The 21,337-nt window shown below is 33.9% G+C and overlaps 2 protein-coding genes across 4 annotated transcripts; both read left to right on the forward strand.

The window, feature by feature from the left end:
• Positions 1–4,379: 4,379 nt before the first annotated feature.
• On the forward strand, positions 4,380–16,899 carry LOC130828739 (C2 domain-containing protein At1g53590-like). Of its 3 annotated transcripts, none has more exons than XM_057694702.1 (12): positions 4,380–4,810; positions 5,034–5,108; positions 5,257–5,400; positions 6,332–6,427; positions 6,594–6,725; positions 11,776–11,928; positions 12,037–12,078; positions 12,199–12,247; positions 14,829–14,921; positions 15,014–15,200; positions 15,398–15,521; positions 15,639–16,899. In XM_057694702.1, exons 1-12 carry the CDS (start codon positions 4,685–4,687, stop codon positions 16,593–16,595), a joined length of 2,178 nt encoding a protein of 725 aa, XP_057550685.1. In that variant the 5' UTR covers positions 4,380–4,684; the 3' UTR covers positions 16,596–16,899. The 3 variants fall into 3 exon arrangements, with proteins under 3 accessions (XP_057550685.1, XP_057550686.1, XP_057550687.1); XM_057694704.1 differs by having other exon boundaries at positions 4,745–4,810; positions 5,257–5,381; XM_057694703.1 differs by lacking the exon at positions 5,257–5,400.
• Positions 16,900–17,594: 695 nt separating this feature from the next.
• On the forward strand, positions 17,595–19,115 carry LOC130828740 (serine/threonine-protein kinase ZRK1-like). The gene has a single exon (XM_057694705.1). It carries the CDS (start codon positions 17,992–17,994, stop codon positions 19,000–19,002), a length of 1,011 nt encoding a protein of 336 aa, XP_057550688.1. The 5' UTR covers positions 17,595–17,991; the 3' UTR covers positions 19,003–19,115.
• The last annotated feature ends 2,222 nt before the right edge of the window (positions 19,116–21,337 follow it).

Genomic DNA, 21,337 nt, shown 5'->3' on the forward strand with positions numbered 1-21,337 from the left:
AATGACGTAGTTTAGCCTCAGGAATCTTAGTATAACTACGAAAATTTATTATATAATTAATATTAATTTATTAGATACTAGAAATTTGTTTCTATTAAAAGCGTAGAATTGTCAAAATTTTGACTAGTGGAAGTTTGACTTATAAGAACGTAAACTATTTCGGTTTAGAGTCTTGTTTGATATTGCACGATATTGATTGTATGACTCTAATAGTAAGGTAACGTCGAACAATGGACCGACATGTAAAATCTCGGCGTCCGTGTTAGCTGGCACGTAAAATGTGGTATCAGACAGGAGGTCCTAGAAAAACCCATCATGTGGAGTCTCGAGCATAACAGTATTGAGAGGAGTGACGACTCCCTCCACAGTTAGGGTTTAGGACTACGGTCCTCACCTAACCCGATCGTTACATAAATCAGTTTTCATTATTGATGTGATCTTGTGATGTGCTATGATGGTAAAGCTATGAGGCTTAATCGAACTTGATTGAATAAGCATTAAGGTTACCAAATATTTAGTAGCAGTAATGAACTTTTGCAAGTATTGAGAATGTAACTTAATGGCTTAATAAAGGTCAATAATGAGTAATAATCTTCTATATTGTGCTTGATGATTATTTTGTAAGCATGATTTAACTATCACATCATAAGCTTGTTGAGGAAATTGTACTCGGCTTTATCGTTGACCGATTCAATCGGCTGTCATCTGCATTATGGATGACAGTATTTTGCAAGAAAATTTAGCTCATGTTTCAATCTAGGCCGCAACTTTAATTATTCTATTGAGGACTTAGCTATATTGATTTTACTTGATGACTTTGATGACTATATTGTACTTATGTTTTTTTTATCGTATTTAACCAAACCTTATATTATATTTTCTCAATTGTAAGATTTTTAACTTACGTTTTAAATGGTTTTAGTTTAAATGGTTTTTAGTAGTTCGGCGTTTTACACTTTCGCATTATTTATCTTAAGTATAATTATTAATGTTAATTATCTATCGAGAGTGCCGCTCCTACTACAGCTGAATCTTGGGATGAGGAATAATCTTTGTTATTTGTGTGTTCCTCTAACTCCAACATAATAAGGAGAGAGTCAAATGAGGGAAGAGGTTTCAAGTGTTGCACCATGGAACAAAAAGGACGATAATTATCGCAGGTTAATCCATGAAGGACATGAAGAGCCAATTGATTATCGGTGATGGTGCTACCAAGGTTGTTAAGGGTAGTGGCAAGGGTTTGGAGTTCATTATAATAAGCCTCTGGATTTGGGAAACGAGAGAGAGAGGGATCATTAAATTGAGACTCAAAGTGGAGAATACGGAAAGTTTTATTATTTTGAAAATTATTTTCGATGCGGTTCCAAGCATCAAGGGCACAATCCTCAAGGAGAACAATAGTTTGAAGAAGAGCGCGACAAATAGTACCATAAACTCATATGCGAACAATATCATCAAGACGTTGCCATTCGTATCTACTTGGCGTTCAAAGAAGGAACTTCGTTGCCATACACAAAGGAGTGTACAAACATAATCTTTAATATGTAGGGTATATTGACATTGTAATATTTTCTTCTAATGCAATGATCATATGACAAATTTTATTGAGCCATAAGCCTAATTCTTGTCATAATCATATGTGATTATGTGTCAACAACTTATATTTCTACTATCTTTGTTCCGCTGATATGCTCCAAGTATATTTAATGTGCAAAACACGTAAAAGGATAAAAAGTGATAAAAAAAATGAAAATCAAGATGAATATGTGGATGAGAATTAAAAAAAATCAATATCAACGTATAAATCAGACAGATTTAGTAAGACAAACATAAAAAATATGACAAATTTTATGGACATAGGTAATAATGCTGTTAGGATCAAGATTTTTCCTAAGATCGATAAATGGGTAGGATCGAGATCGGTAGAATTGGATCGTAGGATCCTACAAATATGCATTAATATACTCTGCATAACTGATTATCAATTATTTTGGTTATATTTAAAGTTTGAAGGTGTAAATCAAAATTTATTTGACTTCATTTATTAAGTTATAAAAATATAAATTTTTTATAATCATTTAAACTTCAAATCAAGAATAACTTGAATTTTATAGTCATATTGGTATAAATATTACATATATTTATATATAACTGAAATCTAGATTATGAGATAATTTTTTTTAATGGTTGAAACTACCCTAGTAGGATCTGATCCTAGAATCGTATTATGATCATACCTCCTAAATTCTTGAGATAAGTAGGATCTTACAATCCTACCAACTTTAGGATCTTACCTACGATCCAGATCAATCACCTATTTTTGAATCGTAAAATCGTAAAATCGTAAATCAGGATCGAGATTCTAATAACCATGATAGGTAATAAATTATATTCCATCTCACTCATCAAATTTGTCTTACTTTTAATCTTAATATATCTTAACTTTTCCGTCATTTTTCCATAAAATACAACTCCACATTCAAAAAAACTTGGGTGAGATCGTCTCACTTGTGAGACGTGTCTTATTAGGCCGACCCAATTATATATTTAAATACCAATGTCACAAATTAAAACGTCAATTTTAAGAGTTAAAATACCAATTTAAAGACTTAAACGACCAAATTCAAGAATTTGAAATTGACATTTTAAGTCATGGAATTTGACAGTTTTAAGACTTAAAGGCTAAATTTTAATATTTAAAAAATAAATTTAAGACTTAAAAGAACAATTACAGGACATTAAATTCTCATTTCAACTTTAAAATAGAATGACTCAAACATTAAAGTTGATATTAAAAAACTTTGAAATTGACCTTTTAAGGCTTGAAATTGTCTTTTTATGTCTTAAAATTAATATGTCAAAATATTTTTTAAAAAATTATTAGATCTAGGTCAGTTGCACGGCTAAAACCGTCTCACAAAAAAGTAACTACTCCATATTTATTTTTTTTTTCAAAAATAATACAACATTTTGCTTATTTCCCTACAATAACAACTATTGATTAGCTATTAATAATACCAACTTTAGGGGTGTTTTCCGAGAATATACCTAACATGTTAAGAATCAAACTATAGGAGATTATATGACAAAAAAATTTGGTAAATTTGTCAATGAACTAAAGTTGGTATTATTCAAGGAAAAACCCCTTAAGTTGATTATTCATGATTAACAATAGTTGGTATTATTGAAGGAAAATTAACGAAAAAATGTATTATCGACGGTAATTTCTCCTAAGAAAAACAAGCAAAGCCACCTCCTGTTTGGCTATGTGCAAGTACGCAGCAGTTACAATATCTTTTTAAAAGAAAGGCAAAATTATAAGAAACTACCTAATATATACCTTTTTTAAAAAACTACTTTATGTAAAAGATTTTGCAAAAAACTACCTTATATAATACAAATTTTTGCAAAAGACTACCTTTTAACGGATTTCGTTTGTTGACTGTTATTTTTGGCCGTTGACCATCACGTGACACTCACGTGACTCTTAAAATCTTCCTTCTTCAACCTATATGCCTTGGCATAAGCTACAACCATTGAGGTCCACGACACAACATCTCGTTCAGGCATTCGAGTAAATATCGAGTAACATAAATCAGGTTTACCGCATTTACCATACGCATTAATTAATGTATTGCATATATTAACATCAAACTCAAATCCATGCACAATCGCCACGCAATGAAACTGATGCAACAACTTAATTGCACCCAAAACAGCACAACTACTAACAGCACTAGATATCGCATATTCATCCAAAAACAAACCAAACCCACTACCCATTTTGTGCATAGTCGTGAAAAAACACAGACTCTTTATAAAACCCATGATGAACCAACCCAGAAATCACAGAATTGTAACCCACAATATATGGTTCAGGCATTTTATCAAGCAGTTGGTATGCATGATCAAACTGACCGGTTTTAGAATACCCAGAAATGATTGCATTCCAGGAATGGCTATTCTTATCAGGGAACATCAAAAACTTTTTGGGCACTCTCAATGTTGTAGCATTTGGAATACAACTCTATCAAGCGGTTAGAGATGAAGGAATTGAAAATGAGGGAGGTTTTTATGAAATGTGCGTGAAGAATTTTACCAAAGTTTAAATCTTTACTTTTACAAAAGAAGCGCAGACAAAGAAGAAGGAAGTTTTTAAGAGTCACCTGAGTGTCACGTGATGGTCAATGGTCAAAAGTAACAGTCAACAAAGTCTTTTGCAAAGATTTGTATTATATAAAGTAGTTTTTTGCAAAATTTTTTACATAAGGTAGTTTTAAAAAAAATATAGATTAATTAGTTTGTTATAATTTTGTCTAAAAGAAATAAAAAGAAAATCCCAAATATTTTGTCTGGATTTCACTCCCTTCATTTCTTCCTTAAATTATTTATTCAAAGCACCAACAGTTAGTCAGCATTCAAAATTCCCTGAATTTATCTAACCTTTTAAAATTTTTAATGAATCTTCTTTGTCATCTGAACTAATACTTTGTCGTGTACTCCTTTTCTATTCTAACGAATGATTGCAACTCAAACAAATGATATTTTATTTCTTCCCTTCTGAATTCAGAAATGATTTTCTTCATTCCCCTCCATTTATAGGGATTTTATTCGATTTTGGAATTGGGTATAAATAAATAATTAATTAATTTAATTACCAATAAAAAACGACCAAGGAATAACAATGGTGGTAACTGAGATTTCGATGATCCATCATGTGGGCATTGTGTTCATTTTAATTTGGTTGTTTAATTCCTACAATTGTTGCCACCCACTTCTTTATCTTGTCTCTTTAATCTATCTATACCAGGTTTGAATTATTTTTCGTCCCTCTTTATGTATGTTTACATTGGGTATTCCTCTTATGATGATCATATTGTTTCCTTTCATTTCTTATGGTGTAAAGCATTGGTTTTTAATTTTTTATGCTTTTGTAGTTCTATTTGTGTTGAGATTCAATTTTTGCTTTTAAAAAAAAGAGAAAACTGGGTCTTTAATGAATTGTTACTGCCTTTTCTTTTGGGTTTTTGTAGATTCATGAAAGGTATGTTATGAGATTAAGGAGAAAGTTGCAATTTAAAGAGAAAAAGGCATCCAATCAAAGACGGGTATGATCGACCTTTTAATTCTTTTTTTGATGCTTTCTTTTTTGTATATGGTTTTTGTTCCCTTGAATTGATTGATTAGTGACTATAGATGCTATGATTATGATTGGTGAATTTTTAACTGGTCAATGCCTTTTTTTTACTTGTTCAGATACTAACAGATTCTGAGACAGTAAAGTGGCTGAATTATGCAATTGAAAAGATATGGCCAATTTGTATGGAGCAGATTATTTCTCAGAGGATTTTTCTTCCTATTATTCCTTGGTTTCTGCAGAAGTACAAACCATGGACTGTAGTATGATTCAGTTTTTTTTATCCATGATTGTGATTTTGTGATAATATTTTGCAACTACAAGTAGTTTTTTTTTTTATGAGCCTTGGCTAGTAAATTCTAGTCATAAATTCTTGTATGAGATGGTCTCATACTTGGGTTAAATAGCCCAATAATAGAAACTTTAAGCTTATGAGCTACTTGTTTTAAGGTCGTCTCATTGTGAGATAGTCTCATACAAGACGAGCTGAATTCTAGTTACGTGGCATACATTTTGATTTTGTACCTCTATTGAACTTCTAAAAGAAATGTCAAGACTTTAGGTTGATTTCCGATTTCAATTTCACTGTGGGAGGGTTTTTGGGTTAAAATGAAAGAGAGGCAATCTTTTTACAATTGGTTTATTTCTGGAGACTCATGGGGATAGATACAGATGCTTAGTACTCTTTTGGGAGAAAATAGGGATTCTTGGTACTTCCTGAAAATATGTATTTTGGGTTAGTAATTGTTTGGAGACCAGAAATAGAAAGATTCTTTGCAACTGAGTAGCTTCAATGTCTCATTTGAAGTGAATTGAATAGATTTAGGCACATATCTCTTGAATTTGCTTTGAAAATGAAGATGGGAATTTCTCTTAAATTTCCTTTGTTTCTCGTTCCATAGCTTCACTTATACCATGGTTTATTTTGTTTAAAATTACTCATTATGTCCATACTCTATGTATGCACACCACAGATAAAAACTTCTGTACACTTATGTGCTGCAGTCATATATACAATGCTATGTTATGATGTTTATAAAAAACAGTTCACAAAAATCACTTTGTTCTTACCACAGTGAATCTTCTAATTTGCCTTACAGCCTGCTAAGAATATGAATGTGATTGTTTTGCTAATTTAAAAAGATGAAGGCTTTTTGTAATTGCATCATACTGATGACTACTTATTAATCTTAGAAACGAGCTGTTGTTCAGCATCTTTACTTGGGAAGGACCCCTCCTTTGTTCACCGATATTCGTGTTCTTCGTGACTCTACTGAGGATGACCATTTGGTATGTCTCATAAGCCCTGATCTGCTTCAGACAGTTCTCAGTTTTTATGAAAAATCCTTGTAGTCACCTTGTTTGTTTTCTTTTGGTTTTTATTTAAGAAAAAGAAAAAGATGAAACACTGACAACCATGTTCATATAACAAGATATTATTGTTACGTAAATTTAGGTTTTGGAGCTAGGGTTGAATTTCTTGACAGCAGATGATATGAGTGCAATTCTTGCTGCAAAACTTAGGAAGAGACTTGGATTCGGAATTGTGGCAAAGATGCACTTGACTTGCATGCATGTTGAAGGGAAGGTATACATTCTACAAGTTTATTGTTTCTTTGTACTTAATGTATTTATAACATTTGCAGTGTTTTGATATTTGAAGCCCCTTGTTCTCTCATATCAAAACCTTTTAAAACCTTTTGTATCTTAATACTTTTGAATATGTATAATTCAATATTAGAGGGGTATGTTGCACTTTTTTAGAATTTTCCTTGCCATCAACATATGTGATGAGTTCTCACACCAACCCCCCCTCAAAAAAAAAAAAAAAAAACACTCAAAGTTGCGACAAAAATTTCCATTTGATTATCACTAATAGAAATTCTAGTGTAAGTTTGCTTAGACCTAAGGGAACATACTAGCTTAGAAGGGATCCAAAGGTATGAAAGGAGATCACGAATGTGTTTAAAGAACAGAGGATGTTTTGTTACGGTTTAGGGGAACTTTTGAGGATGAATTGCAGCCTTAAAGGTGTGACGATATGCAATGTTTGGTAGTAAATGTTTTTGAAACAAAATTTGTGTAATGTAGTATGGAACATGGAAAGGAATGAAGTGATTAAATACGGTAAGGGGGATTTACAAATGAACAAGGATTCAATTTGGAGTATGATTGTGTAGTGTTTGTTGCGTGTTGATTCAAATAGTGGAATGACTTGTATCTGGAACGAAGAAAGGAAGAGACATAGGATTAACTAATCACAGACTGAACATGATTGGGTAGATGGATAGGGAAAGAATGGAATGCTATAGGTATAAATGATAAGCTTTGATAAGTCACACCACAAAGCTAACGAAGTAGAGATGCAAGAATGGCGTAGGTTGGTGATAGAAAAGCTAGCTTTGTATTTTAATGATAAGTCACACTATGATGAATAACAAAGGCCTCTAATATCACAAGTGGATTGCAAGTTCACTAAGCAAAGAGACTTTCTTTCCTAAGCTTTGTCCAAGAACTAAAGAAGTTTTGAACAAGTGTTCAGTTTTCAAATATCTTTCCAACATTTGCCAATGACAACCTAGGTATTTATACTAAACAAGGAACTCAAGCAAAGAAAACAAATTAAAAATAAGCTATCTCCTACGTGAAGCAAGAGAAGAAACCACCGTATGAAAGTTAGGAAGTTCATAACTTTTACACATACTGCCCGTGATAAAAGTAACTTCTGTCAACTTCCCAATCTTAAACAACTTATACCCATGCTATTTTGGACCTCCTTAAGTGGGAAAATTCATATTGGAGGATTATCAATTAAATATCACATTGGGAAGTAGTTATTGCGCATGTTCACATAGGGGGTAATTATGACTACTCGTGGGTAGTTTATGACTATCTATGAACGCTTGACTCCCTTGATGTAATTTCCTTGCAAAATTTTTTGTACTACCAAACTCCATACGCCCTTATGCGTGCCCATGTAGTTGTTCCACTTGCTTTTAACTTTCAACTCACAATCTCCTTAACTTTAATGCACACATGTCAACCATAGTTTCGTCCATGCTTGCTTAGCTTACAAAAAAACTAAGTTTAAATACTAACTAAGCTATTTAATTTTGTTACAAACCAAAATAGCCAACTATGAAAGTTCAATTACAACTTAACAAAAATGATAGACTTCAAATTTGTCTTTCAAACGTAAATAACATACATAAAATGAACATAAAAACCATAGCTTGTTTATGCTATGGTTGGATGATCTTTGTGCTAATTTGGATAGGGGCTTGGAGTTGACTTGGATAATGAGATGGGTCACTATAACCTACAAATTTACAGAGTTATGTCGTGGAACTGGACATGCTTGCTTGAGATATTGTTATATTTTATTTTAATGTTAGGGTTTTAAGAAAACAAAATAAAAGCTGATGGCATGGAGTAAAAGCTCCCCTGTTACGTTACGTAACGCCCGTTATATAACCTGTTTGAAAGTTACTGCGACGTTTAATCCTGTCATATAACGGTGCATGAAATTTCACGGTCAAAACGCAACATTGACTGTTGACCATTACGTAACGTGTATCGCCGTTATTTTACCGTTCGAATGATATTTACCGTTGTAACGTTATTTGTCTTCCCGTTAGAATTTCATTAATATCCATTAACTTTAATTATTACGATCAATTAAATCATAATTTAATCAAAACTATACTTGATAAACAAAATAATTAACTAATAACCAATAAGTTAATTAATTATACATTAAAAGAATCTCAAATATTGCAATTATAATAGCTAGTTGCATATTATTACATAATAATAGATTAATAGTAGTTCAACAACAAAAATGAAATTAAACGTTCAAAACTCCCCTAATGTGATGTTTTTTCAAAAATCACACCTTGCGTTATTTGTTCGTTATAGCCGTTCTCAACATCGCTACCGTTTTCGCAAACTCATCCGCAAACGCGATTTTTTCCATGGGTGATGGAGACTTTTTTGTATGATATAAACATCTCCAAACTTCATATTCCATTGGAATTCTGAAATACTGCGCCATAGTACTAGTTACTTTAAGCTACTTGTAGAACCAAAATGTACATCCCAATACTAGAATACATTTAACATGGGAAATTATAGAGTTCTATATTCTATAATTTGAGAGTGTAATTGTTGAAAGCGTTAGTAGCTTACACTCATTATCTTTTGTCTTTAAAGTTCTAATTCATTGCTAACACTTGTTTAAACCCATCCAATGAAATGATTTCATGGGCATATAAAACTCACATATTATCACGAGGAAAGCATACTCATGTTAGCTATGATAAATCTTTGTCTTCGAAATTGTAATTTGTTGTAACTTCAACATTGTAGGAAAGCAAACTTGTCAAAATTTGATCAGACTTGAAAATGAACCGTCAAAACTGGGTCAAACATGGTCGTAACACCAACCTGACCGTTTTGACCCGTTTTCTTAATCTTGTCAACTTTTTCAATTCTAAGTCATCGTTTTTAGTTGACATTCACTATTTCCATTATTGAATTTTTAAGTTAACATTTCTTTGTTATAGCCTTAAAATCGGTATATTGATCCTTTGTTATAAGAAAATATTTTCTGTAAAAACAAAAAATATATAATATATATTTTTATGGGAAATAATAATGATAAAATAATCTTTTTCAATTATTATTATCTTGTTGGGTCAACCCAAATTCGATACAAACTCGGCACGACCCGACTTGTAACTTATCCGACCTGAAATTGAATCGACCCTAAATTTACGTAACTGAAAGTGACTCGACGCGAAACCAGCCCGCATAAGGTCCATATGAAAGCAAAGCATACCTTGGGTTAATTTAACGGTGATGTTAATATGTGACCTAAAGGATTAAATATAGGTTACAAAAATGGAGAGTGGAAACTAAGATATTATTCAATCAAGGTGTGCCCTTAAAACTTAAGAGTATGTTTTATTGGACATTCACTAGACCAACGCTACTTTATGAATCAAAATGCTTAGTTTTTAGGAAAAGATATTGTAGGATGATGGGGTCAGCCAAAATGCAGATGCTTAGATGGATGAGTAATCATGACTTTAAGGATAAAATTTGAAATGAAGACATGTAGAGGTAGTAGTCTTTATCATTATTGACTATTTTAGCCTTTATCATTATTGTAACTATTGCTTTTCAATAGTTGTTAGCTCTTAGCACTTAGTACTCGGGTCTTAAAGGTTAGTGACGGAATAGCTCTATACACAAGTAGTATTTGGCTGTGGTAAAACTTACCACTTGGATAGTTATAACTTTTAACGGTTAAAAAGCAGACCGATATATTTTTTGGGATATAATAGAATGTGACGACGACGCTTTGACTTTTCCCATAGTAGCAAAAAAACATTTCTCCACATTGTATCAATGTGATTATGCGTTTGTCTACACCATATTATATCCCGTTAAGAAAGTAATAAAATGCTAACTTTTTAGTTAATTTTTTTCTCTTTTCCTTTTATATAGATATAGATTATAATTAAATATTTAAAAATCTTTTAAAATAAAAGGAAAATTAAACACGCTTTCATCTTATAGATTCCCTTCTGCTGCATGAAACTCTTGCTTCCTCCCCCCCCCTTCCCCACCCCTGATCGTAGATTCGTGATTCAAAAAACAAAAAATTCAACGAAATTGAATGAAGTAGTCTACAAAGAATCTACGACATTAAATATCTAAAAATCTTAACTGTTTTTCTTTGCTAGTAAAAGTTAAAACCTCGTTGGTACCATATCTCTTTATTTTTTACCACTATTAGGGATTTTTGGTTGAGCTTCAAACAGTTTTTCATCAAACATTAGTTTTGACATTTAAATGCTACCTTTAAGCACTATCCCCTAATAATATTTGTAACATTAGTACAACTTTGACCTGGTGAAGCCTCTAAAAGCTAATCGCAAAGCTGCTGCGAAACAAGGTGTAGATACTTAGTAGGTTTTTTTTTCTTCTAGTTTTGCTCTTGTAAAATTGTTTCAGGCCTGATCTTATGTAGTTATGTGGGATCTGGAGATGTTTAGGAGTGCAGTATACGATTATGCACAGCTGTATTGAGGCTCGTGACAGGAGTACAGTGGAGTGGAACAGCGTTGCTGCTGCATGAAATTATTATTCTATACAGCATTATGCACAGCTGTATGGAGGCTCATGTTTAAAATGTTTTGGCTTGCTCATATAGTAATTTGCCCAACTGTGCAAGTATGAGCCGCAGAAGGGCTACCAATTACAATTGACTTAGTCTGTGAGGCCTTGAAGGTCTGCATGCCCTTTGATATTAAGGCCTCCATTACGTCTAACTAAACCGACTTTGTTTTCTAGAATTTGACATATTATCTTACATTGATTCAGTGGCTTCATGAGAGTTGTTTTCTTGGAACTTCAAAATCTTGAGAGTTCATGCAAAGACTTGTAAATTCACCATTAACTGTGTTCATTGTATGTGTCTGTTATGTTTCCTTTTTTTTTTTTTTTTTCTCTTTATTGGTTTTTGAGTTTCGAATTGGCTAGATCCTAACTCTTGTCACTTGTTATAATTTTTTTCAGTTTGACATGAATCCTAGTGACTTTAACAAATTATGCTATGGTACTTTTTTCAGGTGCTGGTTGGTGTAAAGTTTCTACGCTCTTGGCCATTCATAGGTCGATTGCGTATATGTTTTGCTGAACCTCCATACTTTCAGATGACTGTCAAACCAATCTTCAACCATGGTCTTGATGTAACTGAATTACCTGGAATTGCTGGTTGGCTGGTAAACCTCTTTCCATAAATTATGTTTCAACTTTCAGTCTGGTGTCTTATCAGTTTACTCACTCTCTTTCCTGTCGACTTTTCTTGATGATAAACTTTTGGCTCTCAGGATAAGCTGTTGGCTGTTGCATTTGAAGAGACACTTGTGGAGGTAATTAGTTCTTTTTTACAATCTACCCACTGTTGTATTGTTGTGTCGAAAGTTGGGTGTTTATTTTGTTATTGAGGTCTATTAACTAGTACTAAAAGATACATTTAAATAATTTGGCAGCCCAATATGTTGGTTGTAGACATGGAGAAATTTGTATCGCCTGAGCCTGGTAAGTTATTCAGTATATATCTCTGCAGTACCTATACTACCTGATAGGCTCGTTCACAGAGGCATAGTTGTATTATTGGTGAAGAATTATTTATGTATGAGAGCACTTTTGTTGGTTTTCTCTAATGAAAAGGAGATGATTAGAATTCAGAGCACTATTTGTGGAAAGAGGAGAAAAACTGAAAACTATGCAAGTAACTTTTTTGATTATAGTCTTTCTATTAGACCCTATCTCTGCGATAATGCAAAAATAAGGTTTCGGTCATGGTTATTGTAACGGTTGTGAAACGGATAAGACTATATTTCGGTTGTGTTGTAGAACAAATGAGAACTCACCAAAAGACTAGCCTAGTTGGTGAGATAGCTCATTTACTCTCTAAACCCCACATTAGTTGCCCATACAATCAATGTGAGACAAAGTCCCATAACCTTGTAATAGCCTCAAATCCATTTCATGACATTCGAATCCCCATAAGGCCTGACGTCCTCGTTCGTAAAGCAGACTATCACTTTGAATTGGATCCTTGTTGGTCATGGCTACGTTGGTCACGAATAGCTTAACTCAAACCACTTCTCTGAGTCAGCTCTGACACCATTGTTATAGAACACACGAGAGAACTCTCCCAAAAGACTAGGAGTTGAGAGAGCCCATTTACTCTATAAAACCCACATTAGCTGCCCATAGAATGATGTGGGACAAAGTCCCATAACCTTGTAATGGTCGTAAATCCATTGCATTATAGTTTTCTTCAAAAGCTTTACAATATCGTCCCGATACAGTGATGCAACTGTTTTTTTTTTTTTTTTTTTTTTTTTTTTTTTTTTTTTTTTCACTATGGCCTTTTTGGACATGGTTGAGTTCATAAGATTTTTTTTATGGATAGTGATAGGCCCTAAGAGTAGAGCTTTCAAAAAGAATTGCTTGCCATATGATGGTGATGTGGATAGAGGAAGTGAACATGACAAGTTGTTTTTGAGAGGAGGTCGGGAGTGGCGGCAGCAGTGTCGGGTTAAAAATGTTAAAAGTTAACCAAATTGAAATTTACATTGCTATTGTTCTAAAATCACACGCAATAACTATAAGTATCTCCTATTTTACTTTTCTTTAAAAATTTAAGATTCGGTACAGATCAATGTAAATCAGTATAATTCAATAATTATTCATTGCAATATGTTTTTATAACCCTCCTCCATTCTCTTTTTTGGTTTTTGGAATACATGCACTATTTTTAAGTGATGAGTGTGTTCCAAATTCTTACCCAACATTTGTACAAAAGGCTGCTTTCAGGACTCAAACACATTATCCTTCAGTCACACGATGCTGAGATAGTGAAATGTAGCTGTATATTTGAAAATATAGCCACGTGGTTTCTTCTTTCATTGTCGATGCGTACATCAAGAATGTTAATCTTTTATACTTTCACTAAAACGTATTTAAAAAAATAATGGCAAGATACTTATTTATATAATACTAAAATCAGTATACAAGAAAGAAATCCCCAAGAAGCTTTGGTTATTATCATGAAACATTCAGAAAGCAAAAGGAAACCTTAATCTCTCAGAATATAGATCTCGGACCCTCAACTTGATTTCCCTTTTGGCTAACAAGGTTTTAGCTTATCCAGTTTTATACTGGTATGTTGATGTATATTTATACTTTCCTCATATTGTAAAATCTTGGGTCCAGGCAGTCATAGTAACGGTCGCAAAATGGCCTTCACGGTCAATGCAGCTGTTTGCAGTTTTACACCATGGTTTCCCTTGCAAAACTTATAAGTTATAACAACTTAAGCATCAAGATGTTTTTCCAAACGGGTGCGTTTTGCAATCCATTTCGTAATTGTTGTGGATGAGTAAGCAATCTGTAGATAAGACCATGTGTATGCCAATTTGAAGTTTCTTAAATCATCCAAGAAACAAAAAAGCAACAAAGATAATTTAAGCACCATAGGGAAATTAAAATAACTCTTAACTAATGTAAAGCAATCTCACACAACTAGAAAAGCCATTACCTATGAACTAAATCTAAAAGTGAAGAGATATTAATTTTGAATTAGAGAGGGGCTGGAACCAGAAAAATAGCTCGTGGCAACCAAACTAATACATCAAGAGAGAAGACAGAGGTAAGGAGACTAAAGTGACGAAGAAGAGGCTACAGTTTTCCTTCCCCTTAGTTGTGCAAATGTGTAATGTAGTGGAGTTTTTTTATCTGAACTTGTTGCAGAGATTTTCTTAATTACAGTTACATTTGTATTGAACTTTTATAAGATGAATAGGTAAAGACCAAAGCATGTAAAGAAAGCATGACGTGCGATCAATATGTTCATGGCCTTTCAGTTTCATCTGTGCTCTCTTATTGACATGCAAATTTTCTTTGAGCTAGTATGAATTCTATTTTTCATTTGCCTTCTCATATTTTCTATGGAAGAATTGTGTGTATGTGTAATATTGTATAACAAAAATTCTTTCATAAGGACAATAATAAACTTTACAAATTTAGTGGATTGTAGTAATATGCTCCCATGTTTGTCTGAATTGAAAATATAAGTAAACTTTACAAATTTATTATTCTTTATAAGCAGAAAATTGGTTCTCTGTGGATGTGAAAGAACCTATTGCTTATGCAAATGTGGAAGTTATTGAAGCAGCAGAGCTAAAGGCATCAGACCTAAATGGTCAGTCCCCATTCTTACGTGTGCATGAAGTGTTTAAATGAGTATAGTAAATGAATTGTTAAAAGGAAATTTAACTTCAAATACGTTGACAGGTTTGTCTGATCCCTATGTGAAAGGACATCTTGCTCAGTACAGATTTAGGACTCAGGTACAGAGAAAAACATTGTCTCCAAAGTGGCAAGAGGAGTTCAAGGTTCCCATTTGTTCGTGGGATGGACTAAATATACTAGCGATTGAAGTCCTTGACAAGGACCGTTTTTCAGTTGATGATATTATTGGGTTAGTCTTCAATCTCTTTGCTCCCTAATTCATTTTAATGATAATTCAATAAACGTAACAATGGAATTGCGTATTGCTCGATTTTCCATGTTTAGGTTGCTCTAAACCCAGTCCATAAGCATTTGGCTGTGGCCTGTGGGTTGCCAGATTTTTATCATTTTAGCTCATACGTCTCCTGTTTTTGTTGTCTTTTACAGAAATTATTCATTGAACATCAATGATTTTAGGGATGGCCATAGGCATGACATGTGGCTGGCACTTGAGAATGTCAAGGTTGGAAGATTGCATCTTGCTATCACTGTTGTTCGGGCGGATGGCAAGGTAATTTTTATTTGTTCCATATCACTGTTTACTACCATGTTACATTTTTTCATTTATATCACTTCAAATACAGTAGAGTGGTTATTCAATATTCCGTATTAAGAAAGATGCTGGCAGGATAAGGAACAGAGGATTGGAGAAGTAAAGATTGTGTCCGAGAAAACTGTATCACTTCAGAACGAAATTGCCGAGAAACGACCTGCCTCAACTGCAAACCCACAATTGGTTTCTGATACATTTGAAGCAATTGATATTGAAGGCCAGAAAGAGACAGGAATTTGGGTCCAACATCCTGGAAGTAAAGTTTCTCAGACATGGGAGCCTAGGAAAGGAAGGAGCAGATACGGTGATACTGAGATCCTTTCTGTGGATACCCCAAGATCATCCTTGCCGATTGACAGTAGTAGTGATGAAAGTAAGGACGATCACAACAATAAACGCAGCAATATACTTCAAAGAGGCCTCGGTAAACTATTCCACAGGCATCAAGAGAATGAAATTCCTACCAAGACTGCTGGGATTGATGATTTCTCATCGCATGATAATGTCAAAGCCGCTCACATTAAAAAGGTAGGAGTAAACCTTGTAGTGGATGATGAATTTTCTGGACCTCTTTGTTCTGAAGGAAAACCCGGAGGAGGTTCAAGTAATGAAGGAAGTGGAGCAGATAATTCGGGCAAATGTGATGTAAAGGGTAAGGCTAAAAACATGTTGAAGAATGCTAAAAATTCTGCACGGCGTTTGAAGCAGACATTTTCACGGAAAGGATCCAAGAAGAATATGGATACTCCAGAAGTGGGGATTCCTTTGGAAACCGATTCATCCGAAGGCGACTCATTATCGTCCTCTCTTTACGGTCAATCAGTTGAAGGCGTTCCCATTTGTTCAAGTTCCATCTCAAGACGGGCTAATGACGAGTCAGAGTTAAAGGAACCTGTTTTGATGAATGACCCTAATAAGGCTACCCTTGATGTGTCTTTTTGTAAGAGTAGTGATAGTATGGGCAGTGCCGAAGGAGATCGAGGGTTGTCTGTTGAAAAACCTTGCAACCAGAATCCTTCTGGAGATGTGTAGAGGAAAGATGGTCGAGATACATTCTTCTGTCTGGAAAGCTGTAACATTGTGCGTGTATAATACAAGTCTTCTCTGAAGTCATGTTGAAGGCTGTCCAATTTTCATAGTACCCTGGTTTCCATCACTGATGTTCATGTACTTGATTAAGGTGACCCAGGGATTATAGTTTTTCTTTTTCATTATGTATATTATGCAAAAGCTTCTTTTATATAACAAAATGATTTGTATAAAGATATAGACATACAGATCATCGTTCATAGCAAACTCAACTCGGTTTATCTCGCAACGGTTGCTTGTTACAAAATACATTCACAATTTTTTCTTTTTTAAATGCATTTTTTTTTATTACAGGGTAGGCTGAGGGGAAGGGGGAGCTAAGTGAGAATCAGATCCAAGTGGTAACACCGCCCCCTTTCCCTTTTGCCCTTGCTCAACTACTCATTCTCTAGCTGATTCACTTATTCCGAGTCATAAATCTAAATAAAATTCAAAATACGAATTACCTCGGGACATTCTCTACTCACTGACACGATACACTTCTTGGTCCGCATATAGTGGAAAATATGCAAAGACTGTTAGGTCGTCACTCAAAAGCAAAGAACGACGTTACCTGAGTATGGTGTCAAATGAGCAACGAATCGATAGGTTTCGAACATAAAAGGTTGAAGAAAACCGAAGGTGCTAAATTAAGGTTGGGATCTTGGACTAACAATTGAAATCAGGAAGTATTTGCAGCTAGTTCATTCTTATCTTATGAAAATCTTTTGAATTTCAAAGGGTACAAGACACCAGTACTCCTTTCTATTCACTATTATTGTCTCATTAAATTTTACACTTTATCTAATCCAATACATTATTTTAATTCTAAATATCTATAATTTTATATGCTTAAAATTATAAAAAGATATTAATAAAATTAATTACATTGAGACGAATCAAACAAAATTTCACTGAACTATATTGTCAGATTAGGAATAAAATACAAATTATATGACCAGAAAATAGTGAAAATGCCATAATAGTGAATAGGACGGACTATTTTTTTATTTACTAATTTCAAACTTTCAAACTTCTTTACCAGTATGAGCTGTAATATCAGAGAAATGAATTTCAGAGAGAATTCCTAGATGTTTCCACTGTCCTTGAACTTTTTTGTTTTTGGTAGGCTGAGGAAAGAGGTGGAGGCTAGCAAGATTAGGCCGGGGAAGGAGAGGGGTTGGTACGTTAAATAATGTTGACCATAAATAGACAAATATTATCCACGTTGACTTGAATTTATTTGTAAGGCTTAGCTTGTATTTGCTATGCACATCAATCATGACTCACTTATTTTTCTATTTTCACTTCTTTCCACATTGAATTGCAGTACTTCAACAGTTTGTGTTAATCTCTTAAAATGAAGCCATTAAAGTGTTGGATCAAACAGAAGAAAACAAAGGAATGTGAAGACAATTTCATAAAGCAAGGAAACTTGCTTCAAGAAGAGCTTATTGCCTTCTGTAAAGGGAAGAATCTTCCCATTCATTTATTTTCAGCTAAACAAGTAAACAAAATGAGCTATTTCGCCCATGATGATATGCTCAGTGACGATGCTTCTTTCCAACTATACCGAGGAACCATAGAAGAAAATAACAGACCTGTTTGCATCAAGAAATATTACTGCACAAATCCCTTCATCGGTATACAAGGTATTATCAGAGAAATCGTTATCGCAACACAAATGAGAATGCACGGAAATTCTCTCAACTTATTGGGGTGTAGCCTTGAAACTGAAACCCCAGTTTTAGTCTTTGAGTTACCGGATCAAGGATGTCTCAGAGATCATATTTTCAGGCAACAAGGATCACTGTCATGGAAATTGAGGCTAAAAATTGGATATGAGATTTCGTATGCTCTTACTTACCTCCAAACTAGTTTTCATAGGCCTATAATTTTTCGAAACCTGAGCTCGAAAGATGTATTTTTGGACAAGGATTATGTAGCCAAGCTTACTGGGTTTTATTTCTCGGTGTTGATCCCAGAAGGCGAAGATCATGTGAATGATGCAATAGTCGGAACAGTAGGGTATGGTGCACCAGAGTATAGTAGATCAGGAAGGTTAACTGAAAAAACTGATGTATATTGTTTTGGAGTACTACTTTTCGAGCTGTTGATTGGCGTGTGGAATCATCAATATGGAGGGTACAGTCTTCAACTTCTTCGAAAAATCAAAGATTATGGGCAAAATATTGAGATTGAAATGATTATAGATCCTAAAATTTTAGAAGAAGTAGAGGAAAAGGGTATGCGACAGCATTTGAAAGAAGTACTTGAGATTGCTGTGATTTGCACTGCTGATGATGAGAATCACAGACCAAGTATGGTTGATATTGCCAGTAAACTCAAGATAATTTTGTGCTCAACTTAGCTTTTAGTTCTGCCCTATTCTTATTCATGTATATCATTTCTTTGCTCTGTAGCAAAAATTTACACAATTGTATTGTTTCTTAATTTTTTGCCTCTAAAAGAAATGTTTCTATCTTTTTTTGAGCTTAACAATCTTAGGTATTGATAACATAATTTGATTATCCATAGATAAACATTTTTGGATATTTAGAGTATAATAAGTAAAAGTTCATATACCATATACTATGAAAATTTTGAACATTTGTATATAGACTAGACCTAGATTATAATAATAGTGGGACAATATGCTATTAATAGCAAGTCCAGATAAATGACTAAAAGAAAAACGTAAACAAGAAAACAGAAGAAAATCGCCCACTCGTCGCTCCATAGGCGATAAGTCGTCACTTATTGCTGCCTATGCAAATTTGGGACAAAACCAAAAGCCGAGTCGGCTTTCGGGCAGTGACTCGTCGCTGCTTGCTGTTATGTTATTTTCGCGGTTTAGTTCGTCTTATTTGTTAGCGTTGCTTGATATCAAACATCACTAATGGTTGATTAACTTCTATTTATAAGTTAATTCTGATGAAGCAACATATTGCTTCATTGCTAAGCTTTGGTGGATGATTATTTTGGTTCATAAGCTTTGATTGATAAAACACACTTGTTTCATTGAGAGGCATTGATTGATACTCCACTCTATAAATAAGAGGGAGTATGTGAAGGACATTCCATCCCCTTCTCAGTGCCATTTGTGATTTCTTCTTAAGAACTTATCTTTGTTCTTGTTCTTCTCTACATGAGATTATATCAATAGAGTAATTAAATTTTAATATAATCAAAGTTCATAATCCATTGAAATACTTGTCTTTACTATTGCAATCTCATTTATTCTAGGAAGTTGTTGTGTAGGTTGTATCTCATTGTGAATCTCATCATCATCCCAAGCATCTTTGCCGGAGAAATATCACAATAGGAAAGTGCATTAACGCCTCCTACAAGTATTGAGTTTCCGAGCGACATGAATTCATTGTCGCAACCACATTTTCATTATTTCTTACGGTGATTAAAAAAAGTTCAAGCCATCAACAAAGGGATCACTAAAAGTGTAGAATACTCTCTTGTAACACATTTGTAATAAGCATTATTGTAATAATCTATTGATATATCATCTTCATCACGGCAAGTGTTAAAGAACTCACTTCTAATTTTACTAAGTTGGAAAAATTTGTGGTTGTGGACTTTTGACGTTAGCAAAAGATGATGCTCGGTCTTTTGATAACTCTCAACGTGGCTTATGTGATTAGCACTTTTAGATCGGAAGAATAGGAAGATGAAACCTTGGAGCAAGCACGAAAAAGAAGCAACTAGGATTATGGCGACTTTCATTTGCCAGGAACACATCTTTAATGGTATGAAAGATTCTTTTTTCGATGTTTATCAATTTCATGAGTTGGCCAAACTTTTGTGGGATTCTCTTGAAGAAAAATATATGGCCGAGGATGCAATTTCATAGAAATTCCTTGTAAGTAATTTTAATGCATATAAAATGGTTGACAATCGCCCAACGATTGATCAATTCTAGGACTTACAAAGAATGTATGTGAACATGAAAATACATGACATTAAAAATGGATGAAATCTATGTTGGAGGTAGCATCATAGACAAGTTGCCTCCGTCATGGAGGGATATTAGACATGCACTAAAAAATAAGAAGGAAGACATGAGTCTTTCCGATCTTGGACAATATTTTATTGTTGAGTCTAGCATATGGGCCCATGAGGGGTGAAGGATCCAAATCCTAATGTTGGCTCGGTCAAAATGGTAGAAGGAAAACCCTCTCAAGGTGAAAAGCGTAAGAAGACTTACAAGGGAACTCTAACAAAATCAAACCCGTTGAAAATGGGTGTTGGGAATGCGAAAAGTCCGGACATCTAAAGAGGAGTTGTTTTGTTTTAAAAACAAGCAAACGAAGACTAAGGGTCAAGCTTCAACAAGCAAGGACCCCTGTACTAGAGGTGATTGTTCCATATTAAATGAACATTCTAGTTTTGATGTTTGTTTAATGAATACTAACAATAGTATTGTGCAGGTGATCCATTGTCTTGGTTTATCGATTCAGGGGCAACGTGACATGTTTGTAAGAACAAACATTTGTTCAAAACCTTACACAAGGTGGTTGATCGAAGAGGAGTTTCTCTACATGGGGAACAATTCTTCTATCAAGGTCCATGGAAAGGGCAAGTTGAACTTATGTTTACATCGGGAAATCTCTTAGTGTTAAGAGATGTATACTACGCTCCCGATATTTGTAATCTGTGTCGGGTTCCATATTGAATCGATTGGGGTACAAATT

Source organism: Amaranthus tricolor, chromosome 12, assembly GCF_026212465.1.
Source record: "Amaranthus tricolor cultivar Red isolate AtriRed21 chromosome 12, ASM2621246v1, whole genome shotgun sequence".
Lineage (NCBI taxonomy): Eukaryota > Viridiplantae > Streptophyta > Magnoliopsida > Caryophyllales > Amaranthaceae > Amaranthus > Amaranthus tricolor.

Coding starts and splice junctions, on each gene's coding strand:
- LOC130828739 (XM_057694702.1), top strand. CDS start 4,685: ATGGTGGTAACTGAGATTTCGATGATCCATCATGTGGGCATTGTGTTC. Junction 12,079..12,198: donor TTGAAGAGACACTTGTGGAG/GTAATTAGTTCT, acceptor ATAATTTGGCAG/CCCAATATGTTGGTTGTAGA. Junction 14,922..15,013: donor AAAGGCATCAGACCTAAATG/GTCAGTCCCCAT, acceptor ATACGTTGACAG/GTTTGTCTGATCCCTATGTG.
- LOC130828740 (XM_057694705.1), top strand. CDS start 17,992: ATGAAGCCATTAAAGTGTTGGATCAAACAGAAGAAAACAAAGGAATGT.